Below are 24,015 nucleotides of genomic sequence, written 5' to 3' on the forward strand. Positions count from 1 at the left end.
ATATTACAAGACGCTAATTTAATGACTTAAATATTACCTCTTTATTTATTTCTCACATTCATTGTTCTCATTCGTACAGTCCCACCCTTTCACAATAAAACAGTTTAATAAACGCAGCAAAATGTACAATAAATCCTTTGCACGGCTTGATCATTATGCAAAATATACATTTTTAAATATTACATTCATATTTTTTGCAGCCTATTTTTAGTATTTAGGCAGTGAACCCATAAAAGTTTTAGGACATCTATTTACATCTTTTGGATCCATGCTAAATATTAAATTCAAACCAAAAGTACATAATGACAACGTATAAAAAAGGAAAACCTGCTTCATTTCATCCAAACAAACAGAAAAACATTTCTGAATATTTCATCCGTCCATTTAAGTACAACTGAGTCACTGGACATCATCTACTCGAGGACACTGATTAATTAATAATCAGTCACAAGTGAACTTGATCTGCAGGGAACAGGATAAAAAATGTGATATTGTAACACCAGATTCCTTCAAGTAAACAGCCACCAGCATTAAAACAAACAAAAAAACAACAACTCCACAGGAGAGCTTCCAAAACGTGAAACGTCTGTAAAGAACGGACGTTTATAGCAGACACAAAGCTTGTGAACCATCTTACCCAACTAAGAGCACACGTGTTCCTCGCTAAGCGTGGACCCGTACGCATCCATAACACGCATGATGTTACAACAAACAGTGAGGTGACACTGCGTAGAGCCTCCACCCCCCCCAGTGTCTCACATCTTATAGTCGCTCTCTGGAGGCGAGTCCGTCTGCAGCCAGCGTCTCTGTGCAAACTGAAAGTGATCCTCCATTGGAGCCGTCAACACCCAAAGTGCAGGAATTCTGATTTTTGTATTTCGGTGGATTTTTTTGCCACCAGCTTTAAAACACACGCACGCACAGCTGGAGGCGCTTTCAAATTGGTTAGAACACTGAGAAAGAAAAAAGAAGAGCGATAAGGGGCGTCGGCTCGTGTGGCTTCTTCCCGTCGGGGGAGAAGAGCAAGACGAGCGCTGAGGTTCCCGGGACGGATCCCGGGAACGACGTGCAACAGTGCAGTGCTACCCGGCTCCCAAAAAGGCCTCGCAGTGGGAGAAGAGCACAGCACCAGGAGGCCCTCTGGTCAGGTGACGCGCGCCCGCACAGCCTGCAGGGTTTGGGGGGGAGGGGGAGTCGGGATGAGCCGCCTGCAACACAAAGCAGAGGTCCTCCCGTTACATTTCCATCACGCGCGGGTTTCACGGGACTCTGGGACGAGGGCTGAGCTGCTTCAGTCAGGCAGGAAGCGTTCTGCTTTCTGATCCAATGCCACGAAGAACTAAAAACCAAGCAGGAAGTGGTGCATTTGTAGGGGGGGCGCAAATTATTTAGTGAGATGCGACTGAATTCCACTAAACTGGATGGAATATTATGAAATAGAACGAATAGAACTGTTCAAACATGGATGAATATCAATTTAACCGTTTAGAATTCTGAAGCGATGCTCCAAACAACTGTGTATGACTTTGTGAAGTATGACTTTAACAGGATCGAGTTGTTTTCTCAGTCCAGTTTTACCATTTAGGAGTATTTACAAATGAACGAGCCAGTTTGGGTTAAACCGCGACCAGGAGCGCTACAGACCTCTGTTGGCTTCACAAACAGTCGCCATATTTGATTGATTCCTTCTAGATTGGGAGGATGGACGAGCACTGTGGAGCATGCGTGCAACACGAGCACCAAGAGGACACGTGAACCTTCTGGTGGACACCATGAAAGCCTTTCTGAAATCAATGTTTAGCTTTTCTCTCCATCCTCCTTCTACGAGCTGCTTCCAGGAGAAGCCCAGTACTCTGCTGTCAGAGGCGTTGTACTGACCTGAGGTGCAGTCTGGACGTCTCCCTACCTTGTCTCAGAAGGGGTTGTCCGTAGGATGAGGAGCTCCTCCGGTGCACAACGACTCGATGTAGGCCAAGGCACTCTGCAGGGAGGTCAGACAGTAGCCTTCCTCTCCGATCAAATAGCTGAAAAACACGTGCCGATATTAGCCGAGGGGGGCGTCATCGGAGGAAACTGAGAGGCGAAACGGACACAAACCACTTCACGTTGAAACAAAGCATTACGACACACAGTCCAAACATCAGCGGGGACGACGCAGCGAGAGAACGACGTCATCACGGACACGAAGGTCTGCGGCAGATACTGAAAATGACACGACAATCGCAAACACGCCACCGACCAGCTTTGTAACGGACGCGATCCTGATCTGATCCAATAAACCATCATTTGTTGGTAACCTTTCCTCCCCAACAAAGAAAACTCTCTCACCATCTCGTCCATTCACGTCGCTCATGGCGTCCACCTCAATGTGAACAGCAAAGCAGCGTTTCAATTCGACCGAGCGCTGAAATGTTCGGGATAAGAACGTGAACACCAGGCTTCTTCGTCATTGCTTAGTTGATGTACTGTTCAAAGGCTTGTTGCTACTTTGGTAACTTTGGGAGATGGAATCTCTGACAGCTGACTCGACGCATCACTTCAGAGACCCGACCGTCCGACTGGCTCCTCCAGCGGCCTTCACTCAAACACCACGTGGGACTCGATGTGTAAAACCCAAATGCCCCGACGTTCCTTCGCCACTGCCCGTCTGTCCGGACGGGCTTCAGGACGTAGGGTTCCTGTGGCGGTGAGTAGACCCGTCTGGTCTGCAGACCCTCAACGGAAGACCACCGGCCCCCCCCTCGCTGCATTTAGACCCCGCACCTCACCAAGAAGATAAACACAAACTTGTCACGCGCAAACTGTGTGGCATTAATATACTGGAGCGGAATGAAGGCCTTTTTAATTCTGAAGCACTGTTTCTGTTCCCATCGCACTTCTTTTCATCACTTTCACCATTACGTTGGTTCCCCGCGGTGCACGTGTGCCATTAAAGCCAGCAGAGAATAATATTGTGATAATATCTCGAGGTCCTTTGGGTGTGTCCCCCCCTCCCCCCACAGTCTCTGTACAGGACCATCCAGGAACGTCATTCCTTCAACATGTCATTGCACCACGTTTTCCCCTCCATGGCGAGGACTCACCCTTCGTGAATGAACTCCTCCAGAGCGGCGCATTCAGACACCAGCTGAGGACACTGGCACCGCAGAGCCACGAAAGACAGGATGGGCAGCAGGTCGTCGGCCCCGCTGGCAGACACAACGGAGTGCAAAAGTAAACAAGTCGTAAATAGTGCGATGGCCAAATGAAATGATGCTCTTAATGGGGTGCGTGTTCCTGATAAAGCTCCCCCTCGCCCTTCTCTCTCCCTCCCTCCCTGAGATCAGTTGGGAGGACGAATTGCGGCCCTGGAGATGACGACGGGCTGATAGCGTTCTCTCTCTCTCTGTGTGTGCAGACAGCGACCGCTTTGTTTATCAGGACTCACACGCAACGGATAACTGCTGGCTTGCGTGAGAAGGCGGCCTGCCGGCCCTCGACTGACCCCGGCCGCCTGCAACTGGATACTCGCCTGCTGCAGAGTTCTGGAAGGTGTGGACCAGTGTTCATTTTGGCAGCTATTTTTGATTTAGTCTTTAGACGAAAAATGCACATTAGTTTTAGTCACATTTACTCTACAACTTGTCTTAAACTGCATAATTGTCCAGCTTGCAGTACTTGGTTGTCCCTCCTATAGGACAGGCCTATAGATGTCCCTCCTAGGACAGGCCTATAGATGTCCCTCCTAGGACAGGCCTATAGATGTCCCTCCTAGGACAGGCCTATAGATGTCCCTCCTAGGACAGGCCTATAGATGTCCCTCCTAGGACAGGCCTATAGATGTCCCTCCTAGGACAGGCCTATAGCAGGTCAGCAAACGTTTTGACTCTTGAACAAATGGTTGAAGTGTTTGTGTGAGTTGATATAAATGACATGTGAATCATTACATGAAAGGATTTGGATTCTAACAAATAGCAAAGCATTTATTTGCAAGGCAATTTAACAAATTGGCAAAGGTGTAACAACTTGATGAGGACCAGGGACCTAAACGCAACACTTTGTTGTCTTTGTCGGTTTACTTGCGATGCTTTTGACACTTCATGCTCCTTTATTGTTTCCACTGTCCCAACAAACGAGACCTTAACGTCCTACAATCGCTGCACTACATTATTTTCTTGGCTTCAGAACCTGCAATGAGTTTATTACGTTAGACGTGTTTGTGACGGAGCGTCTCATCCAGCGAGGAAACGCTGCTGCCGTCGCCAGAGAACAGAGCAGAAAGGTCCGACGGTCTTTAAACGCGTCTTCATGTTTCTGTGAAGCAGCGCGGCTTCAGCCTGCTAACAGGCAGCTAACAGGCAGCTAACAGGCAGCTAACAGGCAGCTAACCCGAGACAGCTGAGCTAAACTAACGAAGCCACGTTCAAACTCGCCCAAGCGTAAAACATTCGTCGCGGTCCGTAGTCGGTGAAGAACCACCGCTGCACCGATGCGAGCGTTCTGGGTTCGTGGATGACGTCATCATGGCGCGTTAACATCGGCGTACTTTGCCGGTCTGTTGTCTGTCAGCTGCGTGCGAATTTAGGGGGGAAAAGTATCGTGACTTTGTCAACCACCAACATGTTTGTCTCGTTAACGAAAGTTAGAATAGATTTAGTCAGTTTTTATTTTTTAAGATCGTTTTCATCACGTCTTAGTCATGGAAAAAAGGTTCGCTAACGAAAAATTTCCTGTGTTACGATCTTGTGAGTTCACCACTTCCAAGTGTAACGTGCTCTCGTCCCGCGTTGGTCCTGATCTCCTCCTGAGGGAAGATTGGGCTCCATTGTGGGTTTGCAAAAGCATTCCAATTCAGTGGATGCCAAAAAGCAGCAGAGACGCAGGGGGGGGGGGGGGGGGGGGCCTTCTTAATTAACAATACGCCGCGGAAAGTGGTGACCAGTTTAGCTGCACAATGGCAGAGAGAAAAGAAAAGGACCTGGACAAAAGCTCCGGAGAGAACAAACAAGCTCCGGCTGGTTGGAGACAATGAGCAGAAGAAAATAGGAACGCCGGTGAATGAAGAGTAAAGGAGGGCAGCGGGTTCACTATGTGGACTACAGGGAAATATGCATCGTTAACACGAGACACAATAATCCCTGCTGGCATCTGCAGGCCGGGAACACAGCAGAACATTTGATCCCGAGTCCGGTCGGGATCAAAACACACGTTGTGCGTCATAGAAAGCAAACGTGTGTTCAGATGGATGACAAAAAAAACAGCCACTTATCGGCTGGCAGCGAGCGGCAATAAAGGGGAAGGGAAGTACACCTTCTACATTTGCGCTTAAGTGGCCATCGGCTACATCGCGGTGTCGGGGAATGAGCTTCTAGTGTCACGAGTTTCTAACGGAAAAGAAACCGGCTGACGAAAATACCGGCAGCCGGTGAGACGTCGGACGCGAACGACCTTCCCCGAGTCCACAATGAAAAACAGAACAAATGAACCTCGCGTGTTTCGGCCCCGTTTGACTCAAAAACAAACGATCCGGTTCTCATTCCGTGACACTGCGCGTTGTGGCCAATTCGTATGTATAATTTTCCAGGTCCACACTACAAACAGGAACCCGTCAACGTCACGACGTCTCGCTTTACTTTGCTCCTCCGAGCTTTGGAGGAGAGCAGCGCCCCGGTCAACTCGTCTGCTCTGCCGTCGCCGATCACGTGTCCCGAACGCGAGGAGACAGATATGGAGCAGGAGACGGAACGAGAGCGAACGGAGGAAGGGGAAGCTATCAGATAACGCTAGTGAGGAGGACCGAGATTTGTTAAGCGATACTCTGCTGTTCAGACACACACACACACACACGAGAAAACCCTCGGGTGATGTTGGTGACATAATCTACAGCCCTATTAAGACACTAACACTAACTTTTAAAAGCGTCTCCAGGCCGACAACCCGGCCGTGCGCTTTTGGTTGCAAAGACGTGGTTAGCAATTTGTCTCGCTTTAGCATAAGACACTAACGGTCTTAATAATGAGGGGTGGGGGGGGTTCAAGGCATCCAAGGGAGGGAGCCGGCGCGGTGAAGGAAGGATTCAGTATTTACACGATTGTACAAAAACAAAGTTTCTGCTTAGATCAGGAACAGCTGGTCTTTGAAAGCTTCAAAGTAACCATTTGCAGCAAATTTAGATTACGTGCAGGATAATTCAAGGGCGGCACAGCGGCCCCCGCGGGATGAGGAGCCCCGGATGATGTGAAGACACCACAAGACGACGCACAGAGGAAAATACTTCCAACCGATGCTTCCAACCGATTTAAACACGGAGTACACGACACACCGCGCGTGCAGCACAATGAGTGCTGCAGCCTACTGAGCCTTTGTGCGACTCTGACTCCAACTCATCTTCCCACAGCCCCCCCGTGGGGCCCTGGGTCTGTTCCAAGCCCAGACAGGACGACCCACTTTAGGCCTGGAAGAGGAACTCTATGGGGGGGGTGCCGGCCTTAACCGGGCACTGATGAGACCCGACAGGCAGCTAACGAGGCCTGAAGTGATGTTTGCGTACTTCCAGGGGCCGTCAAAAGGATAAAACAACCAGACAGTCCTTCACCGTTTGTACTGATGCATTGTGTCACTTTAAAATGTCCGTTTTTTTATTTCCCCACCAAGAATTGCCCAGTGAGTGATTTCATATTTGCTGCAGTGGTGCCAAATACTGAAACCCCAGAGGTGTGATTTACTCACATGGCGGCTATTTTTTGGGGCGAGTCCACCTCGTGTAGGCACCTGTAATCCTCCGCGCAGGCACAGATCAGCCGCAATGTCCGAACTGTAACAGAGCATCAGCAGAAAGGAAGAAATATCAAACCTCCAAACAGCTCAGATATCTACAAAGTGGATACGAAGCTCGCATCGCCACTGCTAGGCCTAAAAATCAGCCGGAAATTTAAAATGCAGTCAAACTAGATACAGTCAACACAAGGTGCATTGAAGTCAATTCTTAGAAGTAATAATAAATATAATGCTTCGTTGGATGACAGCAGACTGATCTCACATGACTCCTACAACACGTATGGAACAACAAAATATTAGTTTACACCAGAGTAAGAAAGATGGTGATTGAGGCAATTTCTCTGAGATTACTTGCAGTACCTGTTAAACACATTTTCTCATTGAATGTCCAAACTCCTGACAGGTACTGTGCAGTAATCTGCTCTTGACGGAGCCCAATGATCTTCGTATCTACTGTAGCGAGCAGTAGCAACAGGTCCAAAACCATCACCAAGCAAACAATCACACTTCAAGAATGTAAAACAGTCTACAACTAAATGACTTGAAACAAATGAAATGAAATGAAACAAGCCTCTTGACTTACCGACAACAGAACAGACCACTGAGCATCAACAATCGGGACTCACCGATGCACTCCAGCTTCCTCTGCGGACAGCAGTCTTTGACGAGAAGCTTGAGCTCCTGAACGGCGGACTCGTAGGGGTAGGAACCCTGCAGTGCGTCGGGGTCACCGGGGAACAGTTTCAACGGGACGCCGACTTCCGCCGGCGAGGCATCCCGGTGCCGCTTCATGCTCGCCTCGAAGGCCTGCTCCCGCTCCCTGTGGACCCTCCTGGGGAGCGAGGACACGAGGGCATCAGACGGGGGAGACGCACGGCGCTTAACACGCAGTCGTCGCTACACATTTTAAGCAGTGTGTGGACTTTAAGAAAAAACAAACACATTTAAACTTAAAATAAGAGGTGGTGGTGCATTGGTTTAATTTTTAAGTGACTTTGGTCAAAGTATTACAACCTGGAAAAAGTGTGTCACTGCTGCCCGCGCGTGCATTGAGTTTTATTAAGAAAAAGCAACTGGCAGTTTAAATCTATGAGATTATTGTGGTGGAGGTCAATGCGATAAAATACTTTTAACGCAGTTAACGTAACTTTGTTCACCCTCCGGTGTGCGCTGACCCCTGACCCCTAAAACCGCAGCGTCAGTTAGATGGGAGAGGCGGTGGTTGAAGATGGGAGCTTTTCGCATCGGAAGTGAAACAGACGGCTACTTCCATCTCAACATCTAACCGCTGTGACGGCGTCCTCAACAAGACAGCGGTGTGGAAACGCCCTGCTAAACGTGGGGAGACCGTTGGCACATCGAACGCAGCCGGTAAGTGATGGAGAGTTGAGCGCAAAGTGCACGAGGACAACAGGAAGAGTCGCTAGTTCAACATGTTCCACCTCCAAGACGATCACATGTGTAGTTCAGTGTTCTTGGCCAATTATATTAATTGCTAATTTGCATTCAAATGAATACTGGAAATGAGCTAATATATGTTTGCGCGTGTGGTTTTCCTGCAGTGATAAATCATGCCACATCGGTGGATGGTATTGTAATAATAGGTCTCGTGGAAAAGGAAGAGGAACGTGTACATTTAGTAGAAGTCAGTAATGGACAAACTCACAAATTTGCAAAACAACTGATCTTTTCAAAGACTTGGGAGTGTGTCGAGAATCAAACCAGCACCACAATGGGAAGAGGATGACAGGACTGGAGTCGCAGTGCCACACGCTGGTCACGACCCACACTGTGTTCTTACGCAATAATCTATGCAAACGCTTAATACATTAGATGAAAAAAAGCTGCCTTAACTTTGAATGCCATGAACCTATTAATACTTTAACTAAAGCCAATTAATGTACTTTGACATTACATAGTTCTAAGATCTTATCTTAGCTACTTGTGAGATTGAGTCAATGGTTATAACAACTATAACCAGCAAAATACTTTTTAGCAGCGTAAAACACCACGATACAACAGCTTGTGACACAAACAATTTGTAACACTAATAATTGTACATTTCTCAAAATGACTCTTCAGAACTGCATGCTGGGTTCAGCTCACAACAAGAAGTAACTGCTGCTACATGAAAACACGGCTAGCGATACGGGAGGAACAACGAGAGACCAGAGATGGACCAACACAACTTATGCCCAAAAGAGGAGCTGAGTCTGTTTGGAGGGTTTTTGGTTTTGACGTAAGTTACGTTAGATCAGAAAACGATTTATTGCAAATTGTGTCGAGCCTCTTGTGGCAACACTAGCAGCCGCAACAAGCAAACTAGCTAACATGCTAACAAGGCGGCCAGCGAGCGGCGAACAGCTGATTGGGTAGCTGGCGGTCCTTTTCGGGGTCAATGAATTAATGTGTTTACTTGACAAAGCAATACCGTCACATACCGGGATACCGTCTGAATCTTTCTAAATACCACGTTATGGATTTTAGGCCATACCGCACAGCCCTACTTCCAGGACCCCGAAGCGAGCCACAAAAAGCTTAACCGACCCCTCTCACCACGGACAGAACCGGTTTGTGTCTCTTCCATCTGGCAGGAGGCTGAGGTCCATCAGGACTAAGACCTCCCGCCACTCAAACAGTTTCTTCCCGTCGGCAGTCGGGCTCATCAACAGAGCCAGTCCCCCACTGACTGATTCTGACATCCCACCGGTCACTCCCTTCATACCCCACATGCACACACACACTTGTCACGTTCTGTTCTCTGGTGCACCTTATTTCTAACTTTTTAAAACTTTTATTTTTAATTTAAATTCCTCTTGCACCACGTTGTCTTGTAATCATTGTCTTACTCTCTGATGTTGTGCACCAACCACCAGTCAAATTCCTCATGTCTGATATAATTTGGTAATAAATGTTCCTGATTCCTGATAATATGAACCATATAGTTTGAGATTAAATTCCTCTCTACTGCCAGTCACTGACTTGAGCTTATTTGAATTTACGTTAAATAGACTATTTACAGCAGATGGAACAAAGCTGACGCCAAGTGGAGCTGATTGGCTGTTGCCCTGCGGACACGTAGTAACTATTCACTGTGTAACGTCATTAACTACTATTCACTGTGTAACATCATTAACTACTATTCACTGTGTAACATCATTAACTACTATTCACTGTGTAACATCATTAACTACTATTCACCGTGTAACATCATTAACTACTATTCACCGTGTAACGTCATTAACTACTATTCACCGTGTAACGTCATTAACTACTATTCACTGTGTAACGTCATTAACTACTATTCACCGTGTAACGTCATTAACTACTATTCACCGTGTAACGTCATTAACTACTATTCACTGTGTAACGTCATTAACTACTATTCACTGTGTAACATCATTAACTACTATTCACCGTGTAACGTCATTAACTACTATTCACCGTGTAACGTCATTAACTACTATTCACCGTGTAACGTCATTAACTACTATTCACCGTGTAACGTCATTAACTACTATTCACTGTGTAACGTCATTAACTACTATTCACTTATGTAACAACATTAACTACTATTCACTTATGTAACATCATTAACTACTATTCACCGTGTAACGTCATTAACTACTATTCACCGTGTAACGTCATTAACTACTATTCACTGTGTAACGTCATTAACTACTATTCACCGTGTAACGTCATTAACTACTATTCACCGTGTAACGTCATTAACTACTATTCACTGTGTAACGTCATTAACTACTATTCACTGTGTAACGTCATTAACTACTATTCACCGTGTAACGTCATTAACTACTATTCACCGTGTAACGTCATTAACTACTATTCACCGTGTAACATCATTAACTACTATTCACCGTGTAACGTCATTAAATACTATTCGCCGTGTAACATCATTAACTACTATTCACCGTGTAACGTCATTAACTACTATTCACTGTGTAACATCATTAACTACTATTCACCGTGTAACATCATTAACTACTATTCACCGTGTAACGTCATTAACTACTATTCACTGTGTAACGTCATTAACTACTATTCACTGTGTAACGTCATTAACTACTATTCACTGTGTAACATCATTAACTACTATTCACTGTGTAACATCATTAACTACTATTCACCGTGTAACGTCATTAACTACTATTCACTGTGTAACGTCATTAACTACTATTCGCTGTGTAACATCATTAACTACTATTCACCGTGTAACGTCATTAACTACTATTCACTGTGTAACATCATTAACTACTATTCACCGTGTAACGTCATTAACTACTATTCGCTGTGTAACATCATTAACTACTATTCACCGTGTAACGTCATTAACTACTATTCACTGTGTAACATCATTAAGTACTATTCACTGTGTAACATCATTAACTACTATTCACCGTGTAACGTCATTAACTACTATTCACTGTGTAACGTCATTAACTACTATTCACTGTGTAACATCATTAACTACTATTCACTGTGTAACATCATTAACTACTATTCACCGTGTAACGTCATTAACTACTATTCACTGTGTAACGTCATTAACTACTATTCACTGTGTAACGTCATTAACTACTATTCACCGTGTAACGTCATTAACTACTATTCACCGTGTAACGTCATTAACTACTATTCACCGTGTAACGTCATTAACTACTATTCACTGTGTAACGTTATTAACTACTATTACTATAAGACATGCCGAAAATCTCAGTGTCGATATTATTACTATACAAGACAAGCCTGTCGTGAAGACGATATAAATACATATTAAGTGGTTCAATTGGGCTCAACAGAACAGGGATTTGACTGGTAAGAAGCATTCCATGTCTAAGAGAACCCCTTACAGTACGAACGTCGACGTGGGCTGCAGTACCTGAACAGAACCACCAGGGCGCTCCACAACGGCGTGAAGAAGGCTTCCTCGATGCTGGCGAGGCACAGGTCTTTGGAGCTAGCTGTGTTTAGACACTCAAAGGACAGCAAACACAGTGACAGAAGCTGATCTGAAACACAGAGAAACACATCAACCAACTACTTTCATATCGTTTGTTAATTCAGCCTCAAAAGGTTTAACAGCAACAAGGACCTTCTTGCTAGTAATCTCCTCTCATCTTCAACCACTTAGCAGGGTCGGGGAGCTCCAGCAGCTCTGGGGGATCCCAAGTCCTGGGTCTCACCTACCCGGAGTGGGCTAACAATCAACAGTATAAATATCCTCACAAAAACTCTCCATCCTCATAGATCAGGCTCACCAATTGCAATGTGAATGTCTTTGACCACGGCCTTCAGGTGTTCCGTCAGCGCCCTCATCTCCAGCTCCTGCACGGTGCCTTCTTCCTGCTCTCGCTGCATTGAGGGGTCGAAGGTCAGCTCTGAGTCAGAACCGGGGTCGTCCGTGCTGCCATGGAGCGGCGCCCAGTCCAGCTGGGTCAGGAACTGCTCCAGATCCTCGAACGAGTTCTCCCGATCCACGCTCGCCTGCTCGTGAGGCTCCTCGTCGCCCTCCTCGTCGCCGTAGTCTGAATGCAGGTGGTGAGAGCGGGAGCGGGAGGGGGACAAGCCCGCGCTGAAGCTGTAGCCCCCGATGCTGCTGCCCCTGCTCGGCCTCTTCTGGGTTTCTGTGTGGTCAGATGTATGATGTATATCGGTGGTCCCCAACCACCGGGCCGCGGGATGAGCTTCCGAGTTCATTTTTATCGCAAAGATTCATGTGATTCAAAATTGTAGTGTTGGCCGGCACGAATACTGCTTTTATAAACACTAATACTATTATCAATCAATACCTTGGTTATAATTGATAGACATCTTTAACAAACAAAAGAAATAAAACTAATTAACATTGCTTTGTAATTCTTTAAATTAAGACATTTTTTAATAATAATATTTCAACACCCACACTACTGACAGCAGAAACGTTAACAACACACCAGGTATTTACCACCGTCCTATCGCCTTTCGTTTTGAACCAGGTATTGGGGGGCATCCGTAGTCCTGAACACCCATTTTTTTTGCTTGCCATTTTAAATCTGTCCTCTGGTATTCACGCAACCAGAAGATGAGAAAATCCACCAGATAGGCGCGAGCTACTGGAGCTGGCGCTTACCAGCGTGATGCAGGCTGTGGGTGCTGCAGGAAGGCCTCAGCGGCAGGGCAGCGCTGTGGGGGAGGCCTTTACTGACGATGGGGTAGAGCCGGTTGTACACCCGGTACTGGTGTTTCCTCAGCAGCTTCACCACCGGGTGGTCCGACCGGCTGTAGAACCCCGGACAAATGTTAGCTCGTCCCTCCTCTGGCCGTCATATAATCATTTGATTTTAGTGTGTGTAACAACAGAGAAACTAGACACTTCCGAACAAACGCGCATCGACAGCCGAGCAGGAAACTAATCAGTTAAAGTGGTAAAACGTTTAAATGTAACGACTAAGCTTAGTGTTGCGACTTGATAGTAAGATCGGGAGTAACTGGGTGGAAGCCAGTTAAAGCAGGTGAACTGGTCTGGATCCAGAGTTTACAGTCATGTCAGCTTGTTACATTACAGATTATAGGCACAAAAGATGCCATGTTGACGAAGACATTCATCAATGTTTCTATGCAGTTTATATTTTCTATATTCAGGATGTTCAGGGACCAAAACCCTCGAAGCTCCACAAACAGGGAAGTTCACTGATACAACAAACATCTCGTAATCAAAAGCACTTTAACCCTGTGAACACAAAAGCAGGTTTGAAAAGCCGGTTTTCTTTAAAAAAAAAAAAAAAAACATTAGCAGAAAAGGCCAATTCATCATTAATCACAGCTGACAGATTCAACAGGTTTGGATTTAACACTCCAAGTGTGACAAACTCTTCCGTCAGGAAAGGAACCAAATTGAAGCTTATGATATTTGATAGAAATTGCTTCATTATACATGTTTCATTCAGTATTAATTAGGGCTGCATTGAGTAGTTGACGTAGTCGACGATTATAACAAATTGTCGACGCGGATTTCTATCGTTGACGCGTCGTATATTATAAAAATATTCGGGGTCTTTGTCAATACATCACAGGAAGTGCTGGAAAAAGAGGTGTCTTTTCACAGCAGCACGACTTCTCATGTTTCAGTTAGTTACCTGAGCAGGTAGGAGACGAGACCTGAAACCAACGCCTCATCCCCAGGATTCTTCCTCATGTTGGCTTTCCACAATTTGGGCCAATCCTAAAAGAGCAAAGATTAAAAAGTAATAGTAAATAACACGTTGGCTAATTTACCTATAAAACCATAAATGTTGATTCATTTTATTTTACCTGATCAACCTAAATCGGATCACGGCCACTTTTCTTTGTTTGTGAAAGAAGAAGGTTTATAAGACGCACAAAGCCGTTTGCTCCTCAGCTTGTCGTATCATCACATATTGAACACTCCAAGTTTTCTCTTCAGACCAAGTGCAACTCAAAAAGGTATCACTTTGTGTGCTGGTAACTTGTAATAAAGTCTTCCATTACTCTTGACCCAAGCATGAGGGTTCACTTACGTGGTCTTGCTCATATTCCAGGACGTTGGTGTAGAGAATACGCTGCTCCTGCTCCTCCGTGGTCATCGCGCCAGATGCTGCGAATCTCCTGTAGCGACAAACTGACCGTCAAAGATCTTCTTTGTCTTCGTCAAAGAAGATTCATGAGTATGAATATTAACGAGTCACTGATGGTGTTACGTGTCGTAAGTGAGGCGCCGCAGTATGACGCATTATTCTTTGTGCACTGATTAAGTGTAGAAAGACAACGTATGCATAATGTCCAGAGTAAGACACATATAATATATATATAATCAGGAATACAATATCATAATAATGGCAGATACATATTCTTTAAACTCTGTGTGTCTTCAGAGAATATTTATTTTGGCCCACGTGGTTTTGGGATTTCCATGCTGTGTCACTGAATGAAAACTACACCTCCACTACTGTTGGGCCCTGACGTCTGGTGATGTTGTTCGTGGCCAAAAAGCAAAACAGTCTTTTCTCTACCGGTTTACAAAAGTGACTAAACGCTTAGCTGGAATGTATTGAGTGCTTTGTCAGCAACAGATAACAGCACGGGCTCCTCAGGGAGCCAGAAGCACAGCATGCACACGCTGGTTACAACTAACTCGTAGTGAGATTTCAGAAGAACATTATTTTTGAGGGCGACATGTATTTTAAAGCGCTTATAGAAAGAAAGCGCAAGATAGACACGGAATGACCACATTCAGTGCATTTGTCTGAGAATGGCAGCGTACCTGTTGGCCTCCTCCTGTAGCCTCAGTCTTCTCTCCTCCATCTTCCGCTGGAGCTAATTTCCCAGCAAACATTAAGGAAACTCCAAGCATTGTGGTCCTTATACTGACTAGCTCATAGTTATATATATATATATATATATATATATATATATATCAGTATTCCACAGTCAATCATTTAAATGTATTGTGTTCAGCTGTTTGCAATGACAGCACCTGTTAAATGTGTTTGAACACCTTCCCTCTGGCAGGAGGCTGCAATCCATCAGGACCAAGACCTCCGGCCCCACAAACCGCTTCCCGTCAGCAGTCGGGCTCATCAATAAAGTCCAGCCTGACCGGCTCCAACCTGCACTCCAAGCACAAGCTTTGCACATCCTTTCCGCACTTTATTTAATATACAATACACTGGATACTTTATTCTATTTTTGAACACTATTCTTGTTTTTTGCACTTTGTGACAAGAAAGATTCCTTTAACGTGCAACACACTTCGGGTCAGTTTGCTGTATGTCCGTCCCTCCACCAAGTTGATATAAAGGGGATTTAAGTGCTGGGAAAGGTTGTGTGAATAAAACATCAAACATTGCCTTATAGATAGACGTAGAGTTTAGTGAAAAGAGATTTAGTGAAAACAAAAGGATACAGCATCCTGTCTGGCTTTGGCTATAATCAGGTTCTCCATCATCTGTCGCTGGAGCGACAGCGTCTGCATTGGATGGGAGAGGAAATTAATTAACATACATACAATTCAATATACCAAAGGAAAAAGAGAGGTTATAAATATGTTAATTGTTGGCAAAGAAATAAGCATATTGTCCATAAATATGTGCCATTATGTCGTGGGCCTCCCCAGTTCCCATTGGTTATTAAAGTCACTGAAACACAATCACAATGTTACGATAAGGACAAGGCAAACACCGAGAGCCAAACTTACACAATCAACCCGCACAGGAAGACGGTCAGAAGTGACAGCTGCCACTGGGCCATAAAGAAAACCACATCCCGTCCAACGGTTTCATTTAGAAGAGCACAATAACAGCGTAGTAATTCAAAATTTAAAAAATGCTCAGTGGAGCTGAGAAGGTTTTATATTGTTTAGTAAAGCTAACGCCGGGTTAGAAAGGTCGTATTTGTATTATTATTTTGGGACGCGCCTCGTGATATTTAAGAATCTTAAAACCCAAATGGGTTCCATGCTGTAAATAAATGGAAATCCTTCCTCGTGGTTTGTACCATTACCAACACGTCGGCTGCTTCTCGCCGGTGACTGCGCAGGCGCGACGAGCCCGCGAGAGCTAACGTCAGCTAACAGCTAACAGCTAACGCTGACAGCTCGCGGCGTGGATTCACAGGCGCGTGACTTTACCTTCACGAAGCTCTTCAGCGTTCTCCAGGAAGCACGGTGCTCCACTTGGCGCTGAAACATTTTCCGTATCTGAATGACAAGTTAACGTTATTTAAAAAATAAAAATAAAAAAAAAACCTCCCGACAGAACTCAGAATGGAGATTTGACTTTGAATTAGCTTAGCGTGTGAAGCCGTGGCAGTTAGCGTCGGCTAACAAAACGTCTCTCGCTACAGGTTAAACGTCGTGTCTGTCCGCTCACCATCTTGTTATCTGACTTGGAGGCAGCTAAGGACCGAAGAGACGAACGCCGGCGGCGGTGGAGAAATATCTGCTTTTTCAAGCGTTTGCGTTATCTTGCGTTAAAAGACCTCGCGAGGACAGAAGTGTCCCCCTCAGCACACCGCGGCGTCACTCAGGCGTCCGCCATCGGAGCGACGCGCGAGCCCGCGAAGACTGACAGCGGACCGGAAGTACCGCCGACAAATTCCAAAATAAAAAGGTACACGCAGGAAGTCGCAGAGACAACTAATGGAAAGAAACATGCGTCCAATACATGGCGTGGATGCGAAGGCCAAGTCATCTTCATCCAACATTGAGTCAGTTAGTTTTTATACATGTTTTAACGTAGTTGATTCTTCTGTTTCCAACCACTAAACCAATTTCAGAGATACTGTCCTTTCATAGTTTTTTTTTTTTTAGATCTTTCCCTCAAAACTACAAATCTCAACCCCATGGTGACGCTAAAGGAAAACTGAAGAAGTCACCAGAATACATCTTATTGTAACAACAATCACAAAATAAACACCCCCCCATAGTCCCCCCATAAGTTTGAACTTTGACCGTCTGGTGACAGTAGAGAAAAAGTCAATAGGTTTAATCCTACTAATGTCAAAAAATACACCGGCAGTCCATCCAATTGTCGTTAGGATCCATCAATATAGAAAACAAAAAGTTGCACGTAAAATATTGATGATGCAGCGATCAATGGATGGAACCATAATCAGTCAGCAGTGTTGCAATCGTGCGACTGATGAAACCCTGAAGTTGCTGGTAAACACATCATAGTCACATGTTTCCTCGCGGGTTCACCGCTCTGCGATGTCTGTGGAATACTGAGAGCCCACACACCCTTCGTCTGGTTATGAGATCCACATTCGTATAAAAGGAGGTTGCATTGTGGGAAACCTCTGAAATGGCACAAACCTCTTTGCCCTTTTAATTCCACACACAGAGACACACACACACACACACACACACATACCAAAGACGTCTTCTGGTAGGCCTGACCAGGTGTGAGCCTCGCCAGACGAGCTTCATAGTTGGCTTTCAACTTCTGATTCAAACGTGATGCTTCTTCAATGGGGGTCAGCTGTCTGCGGCGTGCACGCACACACACACACACACACACACACACACACACACACACACACACACACACACACACACACACACACACAAACAACGTGTCACTTAAAGGGTGTGTCACAGGCAAATAAAACAATCTCATGATGGTGTCATTGTTCTTTAGCGGCTTTCACTGCTGATTTCCCTGATATTCTCTTATCCACTTGGACAACATTGTCATAAAAAAAAGCTCATAAAACCACCAATAGCTGCCACATATGGCAGCGACAAGATTCTGTTCATGTCACTTCTGAATAAACTTACTAAAAGTAGCCTCAGAAATAGTTGATTGCAAAGACGACGCAGAGAGGGAGCGACACATTTAAAACCATCACAGGTCTAAAGTGTAGAGCAGTCGGGGGTTGAAACGTGCAGGAAGGTGAAGCGGAGCTTCTCTTGTCCCTGACGCGTTGTCCACTTTTCAGAGCACTTCTGTCACCTAATGGTGCAATATTTTCTCTCCTCGATTGAAAACCAGCTCCTACTTTTTGCTCGCGTCCCGTGACTCCACGGTTTGTAGTCTCTGGAAGACTTCAGGGGGCAGGAAGGGGGAGACGTCCCCATCGCCATCCGACGGCACCCCGCGGTGACCGGCCGCTTCACCGGGAGAATCAAACAGAGGGGCTGTGAGAGAAGAGGTGAAAACAGAGAGGGGGGGAGGGAGCGGTGATTGGACAGAGCACCCGAATCACGTGCCGGGGGCGGGCTCAAAAGCTAGCAGTGACTAAACAGCGGCGCGTGCTCCCGACTGGACGCACTCACCGGCGTTTGCCGCAACGGCGGCCGGTCGCGGGGGGCTCCGCTGCGATTGGCCAGGTGAACGTGAACGGGAGGCGGCGGGGAGGTCGGGGGGCTCGCCTCTCCTCCCCACAAAGGCCTTGGATCGCTCCAGACACTGCTCTGCCAGCCTCAGCATCCGCTCCACCTCCACCACGTCCCCGTCCTCTGCGTCTGGGGGGGGGGGACACGGAGGACAGAGCCAGTGACTCCTGCGGGGAGGGGGGGATTGATCGAACGCAGCCCTATTGAATGGAAAGGTCGTCACATGGCATCTGAGATCTGATTCGCTTCACAGTCGACTGGACTGCGGCTGATTAGTTCACTGCTCAGATTACTCATCCGGCGTGAACTGGTTCACTGAGCACAAGGAGAAAGCGCTCAGGCTTTGCTCTTATGTATCTCGCTTTTGTGATTTCATTTTATATTTAGTGAAATCACAAAAGATAAATAATATGTTAGTAAACAGTACTATTCGAACGTGTAGACACATTGAATTAAATGGTAGTTGTTGACATGCCGATGACTACTTGTGTATCTATGAACGTGCATGTGTAAATACTGCACACACACACAGTCATTCCTCAACAGTCTGGGAGCTTTATGTAATCATGTCCAGCACAACACCTGGATCCTGGGTATCCAGTTGTGCACCAACATCCGCTGCTGCTGTAATTATTACGCAGCAGTAGTTGTTCTATTGTTGCTCTGCTTGCTGCCTTGTGACTGTGACATCATTCATCCTGCTCTCGTGTCCGTGCGGATAGCGATAGCGGCAGAGGAGGATCCCTCTGAGCTTCATTGCAATTGGAAATTGATTTACTCAAATGAGCCGGCGCAGCAGAATCCGGTGCCTCCTCTCGCCTGCAGGCCGAGAGAGTCGCTCACGCCGTTATCTCCTCCAGACGGCGCCTTTCCCTCGTGTCAGCAGAGGAAACGCTCAAAGAGAAGTGACCACATCGCGCCGATCCCCGCTGCCCTTTAACTGGTTCCTCGTGACTTTTTGGACTTTTTAAGATTTTACTGCTTGTTTCTAAAACCTTTTGTGTCGTGAGCTTTGCCGACATCTACACTCTAAAAAGTGACCTCTAACTACTTTTATTTGACCTTAAGGGAAAACTACATGATGTGAAGGAGAATTCATGAGCAGACAGCAAATAATAACCAGAGAATTATGATGCACGACAGTCGTTAAATGTTGTCATTCGGTTATATTTAGCTTTTTAACCGCTCAATCATTTATTATAGGCCTGGATTTGCTGTCATCTAAGTGGCGCAGGACTCCTTAGTCAACGTCTGTTTGTGGCGGTTCTATCCTCCTCCTCTAAAGACGCATCAGCCCAAATGCCACCCTAATAATAACCATAATAATAATACTTTTGTTTTTTATTGCGCTTCTCCAGGAAGACGCTTTACAATGACAGAAAAGAACAAAACCAGACAAAAAAAGAAACAATCAGATAAAATCAAACTAAATAAGTTACATGCCGCCTGAGTGTTCGAGGCTCTCTGGCAGACATTTTGGGCCTTTTGTGAAACCTTCCCATAGATCAGCATTATATGCTGACTTTGCCAAAGGGATTTACCCACAAGACATTGCTCTGTGACCATAAAAACGAGATGACCAGTGAGATGTTAAAAACGGCAAACAAAGAGGACGGCACGTGTGCGTCCAGACGTCTAAAAATATTAAAGATGGGGAATAAAACACATGAAAGCAGTCTATTTACAAATGTATTCTTCCAATAATACATTGAAATCAGAGAGTAAAAAGTATACATACCCTCAAATGAAAATCATATTTTTCAAGTGCTGTTCCATTTACATGTCAAGCCGTTTAGCAGGTGACCTCAGCTCAGTCCCTGAGGGTTCAGGGTTCGGGGGTTTAGGGGGGACATTGGGATCGGGACGTCTTCCCTGCAGTACTCTAAGCAGCATAACACTGTAGCTTAGAAGCAGCCTGAGAATTATTGATATCGGTCTACTGCTGCGAACAGGGTCAGCCACGATTGTGAAATATCTTGAATATCTGCTCATGCAAGTAAAAAGACAAATCAATAGGACAGCCAGCAGATGTGTACTGAGGTAACAGTCCTTACATGTAAGCTCACAATGAGGACGGGTCAACTGTTACGCGTGTGGCAGAAGGCCTTCACAAGGGAAAGCTCTTTGGAGTAATCTGAAATCATGCTTTTATTCCCAGACCCAGTCCAATTAAATGCAACCTTCTTTGTTCATGTTGGCAGTTGGATTGTGGGCAGGTAGAAACTGAGAGGAAACACCGACAGACAGACCGGTGCAAGCGAAGGAGCCGTTAAGGACTATTTGGGGCAGATGGTGCTAAAGGTTAGAAACACAAACAAATATGAAACGCACCTTGTAAGAAAATAAAAATCATAAAAAAAGGCTGCAAAATCCAGTAAACACACTGAAGGGAAATTGAACACGCGGTTAGATATTCATCATAAACGTCAGTTACGTCGATGCTCTGATCTTACCTTGCGAAGCAGCTTCCTCCAACAGTGAATGTGAGATGTAGTTTATCGTCCGGAGGTATTCACAGTAAGCCTCCTGCAGAGAGACCATATTACCGTATTATTATCTCTGTGCTAGATGTAATAATACAATAATATATAACACTGGAGAATACAAACAGCATCCTCCCCTGTTGGTACGTTCGACATCAGTCGAGCTGAAACAGCACATGGTTTACGAATAAATAAATACATCAAATCGACAGTAGTAAATTAAATCTGACCGAAGCAGATTTTCATACACTGCATTCAACATTTCAGGTGATTCGATAGAGACGAATGAAATGTCTCTCCTGTTATTGACACACAACAGGTTAATTCTGCATACTTGCTGTCACATGAGACATAATGGTGACATGTGAACACTGGCTCCGGTAAAACAATGTAACAGCTTATTGTGTCGCGCTATCTAATAAAATGTAACATATTACGAAAGTTAATGGCAATCTTTATAGAATGCTAATTGATACGTAAACTTACGTTACTTCTTCCTTCATGACATTAACTATCACAAACTATTTATGAAAAATGAAGCGAGAAGGGGACACATTTAGCAACAAGATGGTTTTAAACGGCTCTCTGCCGCCCCAACTCCATTAAAATTAGCCACAGCTAGCTATCGTTAGCTAACGGCGGCTAACATGCTAACGGTTCCCGCCCCCTCCGTCTGTTTACGTCGCCACAGACCGGCATCCCGCCCGGTTAAACCCTCCCGCCGGCGGCGCTCTCGTGCTGCGTAGCCGCCGGGCAGCAGCTCGCTACCTTGTGCTTGTTCTCTCCGTCCAGCTGTATTGCCACTTTGGCCATTTTCATGGCACTTTGAAGCGGCTTCGTCGCGCTGTCAGCCGTGGCCATGATTACGCTGCAACCTGTTCTTCTTCTTCTTCTTCTTCTTCTGCTTCTGCTGCATCGTCTTCTTCCTGTTTCGCTGTTGAAGGTCGGTAAACAAGTGTTAGAGGTGTTTGCTGCCACCTGCTGCACGGCAGCGCAATGCGATGTTACTCACGTGATTGAATGAGTTAAAAAAAACATCATCAAAAAGTACATACAGATAACACATACTACGAATGAATGAACAAATACACGTGGCTGTAAAATGTTATAGCTAATTAATAAAAATGTCTGATATTATGATGCGTGGTTGCTGTATTTGAGTCAACTAATGACCTACATTTCCACCAAATGTGATTAAGGAATTGAATGACATGATACCTGCTGGTGTGTAGCTGATGACAAGCGAGGCGTAAAAAACCCCTCCCAGTGCAAGAGCAATGAAAAGATAATAATAATAATATAAAAAACTGCAAACCTGCATTTAAAATGATGTTGTTATGGAGATATTCTGACAAATGGAACTGAAATCAATGTTCCATTTGATAAATCGAACACACAGGGTTTGTAACCAATTAAATCTAGAGACCATGGTGACTGGCTCCGCCCCCTTACTGTCAAAAAGAACAACAGCGAGCACGTAGAAAACACCTTCGAGCGCGAGACGGAGATTTGCTCACGGATGTTTGATTTACGCGCGAGCATCAACCCGATTTGCGCTCTCGAATTTTGACAGTGATTTGCCGCCATAGTTTAAGGATTCAAGTCTCTTTTGCTTCACTGGCACTAAGAAACGGCAAGAGCTAAAGCAAGCTAGCAATCAAGTTATCTTAAAACAGTAGAATCAACATCACATTTAGCAGACTAGCTTGGTTTAAAGAGAAGATACTTAGTCCGATTTCAGGTCGCCTGGATGTCTGAAGGCCTAATAGTCGAGATGCACACTGAAGCGTTCAGAGCGATAAAGGAGAAACAAGGAGAGACCAGAGATGCACCAACGCAACTTGTGCCCAAGAGAGGAGCTGAGTCTGTTTGGAGGCTCTTTTGGAAAATCCGACGTAAGTTCGATCAGAAAACGATTTCTTGCAAAGCCTCTGGTGGCAACACTAGCAGTGTGCACTACTATTCACTGTGTAACGTCATTAACTACTATTCACTGTGTAACGTGATTAACTACTATTCACTGTGTAACATCATTAACTACTATTCACTGTGTAACGTCATTAACTACTATTCACTGTGTAACGTCATTAACTACTATTCACTGTGTAACATCATTAACTACTATTCACTGTGTAACATCATTAACTACTATTCACCGTGTAACATCATTAACTACTATTCACTGTGTAACATCATTAACTACTATTCGCTGTGTAACGTCATTAACTACTATTCACTGTGTAACGTCATTAACTACTATTCACTGTGTAACATCATTAACTACTATTCACTGTGTAACATCATTAACTACTATTCGCTGTGTAACGTCATTAACTACTATTCACTGTGTAACGTCATTAACTACTATTCACTGTGTAACGTCATTAACTACTATTCACTGTGTAACGTCATTAACTACTATTCACTGTGTAACGTCATTAACTACTATTCACTGTGTAACGTCATTAACTACTATTCACCGTGTAACGTCATTAACTACTATTCACTGTGTAACGTGATTAACTACTATTCACTGTGTAACATCATTAACTACTATTCACTGTGTAACGTCATTAACTACTATTCACTGTGTAACGTCATTAACTACTATTCACTGTGTAACATCATTAACTACTATTCACTGTGTAACATCATTAACTACTATTCACTGTGTAACATCATTAACTACTATTCACTGTGTAACATCATTAACTACTATTCACTGTGTAACGTCATTAACTACTATTCACTGTGTAACATCATTAACTACTATTCACTGTGTAACGTCATTAACTACTATTCACTGTGTAACGTCATTAACTACTATTCACCGTGTAACGTCATTAACTACTATTCACTGTGTAACGTCATTAACTACTATTCACCGTGTAACATCATTAACTACTATTCACTGTGTAACAT

The 24,015-nt window shown here is 44.9% G+C and overlaps 1 protein-coding gene across 8 annotated transcripts; it reads right to left on the reverse strand.

Annotated features, from left to right (window-relative positions):
• Positions 1–17: 17 nt before the first annotated feature.
• Positions 18–22,063, reverse strand: LOC120808618 (VPS9 domain-containing protein 1). 8 transcript variants are annotated; one of them, XM_040161626.2, is made up of 17 exons: positions 21,862–22,063; positions 21,064–21,136; positions 18,551–18,739; positions 18,274–18,385; positions 17,646–17,757; positions 15,680–15,742; positions 15,038–15,090; positions 14,295–14,382; positions 13,893–13,978; positions 12,887–13,035; positions 12,036–12,401; positions 11,657–11,786; positions 7,383–7,588; positions 6,709–6,793; positions 3,084–3,188; positions 1,907–2,024; positions 18–1,208 (listed from the first exon to the last, which is right to left on the reverse strand). In XM_040161626.2, the coding sequence occupies exons 1-16, from the start codon at positions 21,952–21,954 to the stop codon at positions 1,913–1,915; spliced, it is 2,022 nt and encodes a 673-aa protein (XP_040017560.2). In that variant the 5' UTR covers positions 21,955–22,063; the 3' UTR covers positions 18–1,208; positions 1,907–1,912. The 8 variants fall into 8 exon arrangements, with proteins under 8 accessions (XP_040017560.2, XP_040017556.2, XP_077953224.1 ...); XM_040161622.2 differs by having other exon boundaries at positions 18,274–18,412; XM_078097098.1 differs by having other exon boundaries at positions 18,274–18,412; positions 18,551–18,810; positions 21,862–21,995.
• Positions 22,064–24,015: the final 1,952 nt, after the last annotated feature.

Source organism: Gasterosteus aculeatus, chromosome Y (assembly GCF_964276395.1).
Source record: "Gasterosteus aculeatus chromosome Y, fGasAcu3.hap1.1, whole genome shotgun sequence".
In the NCBI taxonomy this organism is placed as follows: domain Eukaryota; kingdom Metazoa; phylum Chordata; class Actinopteri; order Perciformes; family Gasterosteidae; genus Gasterosteus; species Gasterosteus aculeatus.

Coding starts and splice junctions, on each gene's coding strand:
- LOC120808618 (XM_040161622.2), bottom strand. CDS start 21,954: ATGGCCACGGCTGACAGCGCGACGAAGCCGCTTCAAAGTGCCATGAAA. Junction 15,743..17,645: donor CCTACCAGAAGACGTCTTTG/GTATGTGTGTGT, acceptor CATCCAATGCAG/ACGCTGTCGCTCCAGCGACA. Junction 2,025..3,083: donor GAGGAGTTCATTCACGAAGG/GTGAGTCCTCGC, acceptor CGTGTTTTTCAG/CTATTTGATCGGAGAGGAAG.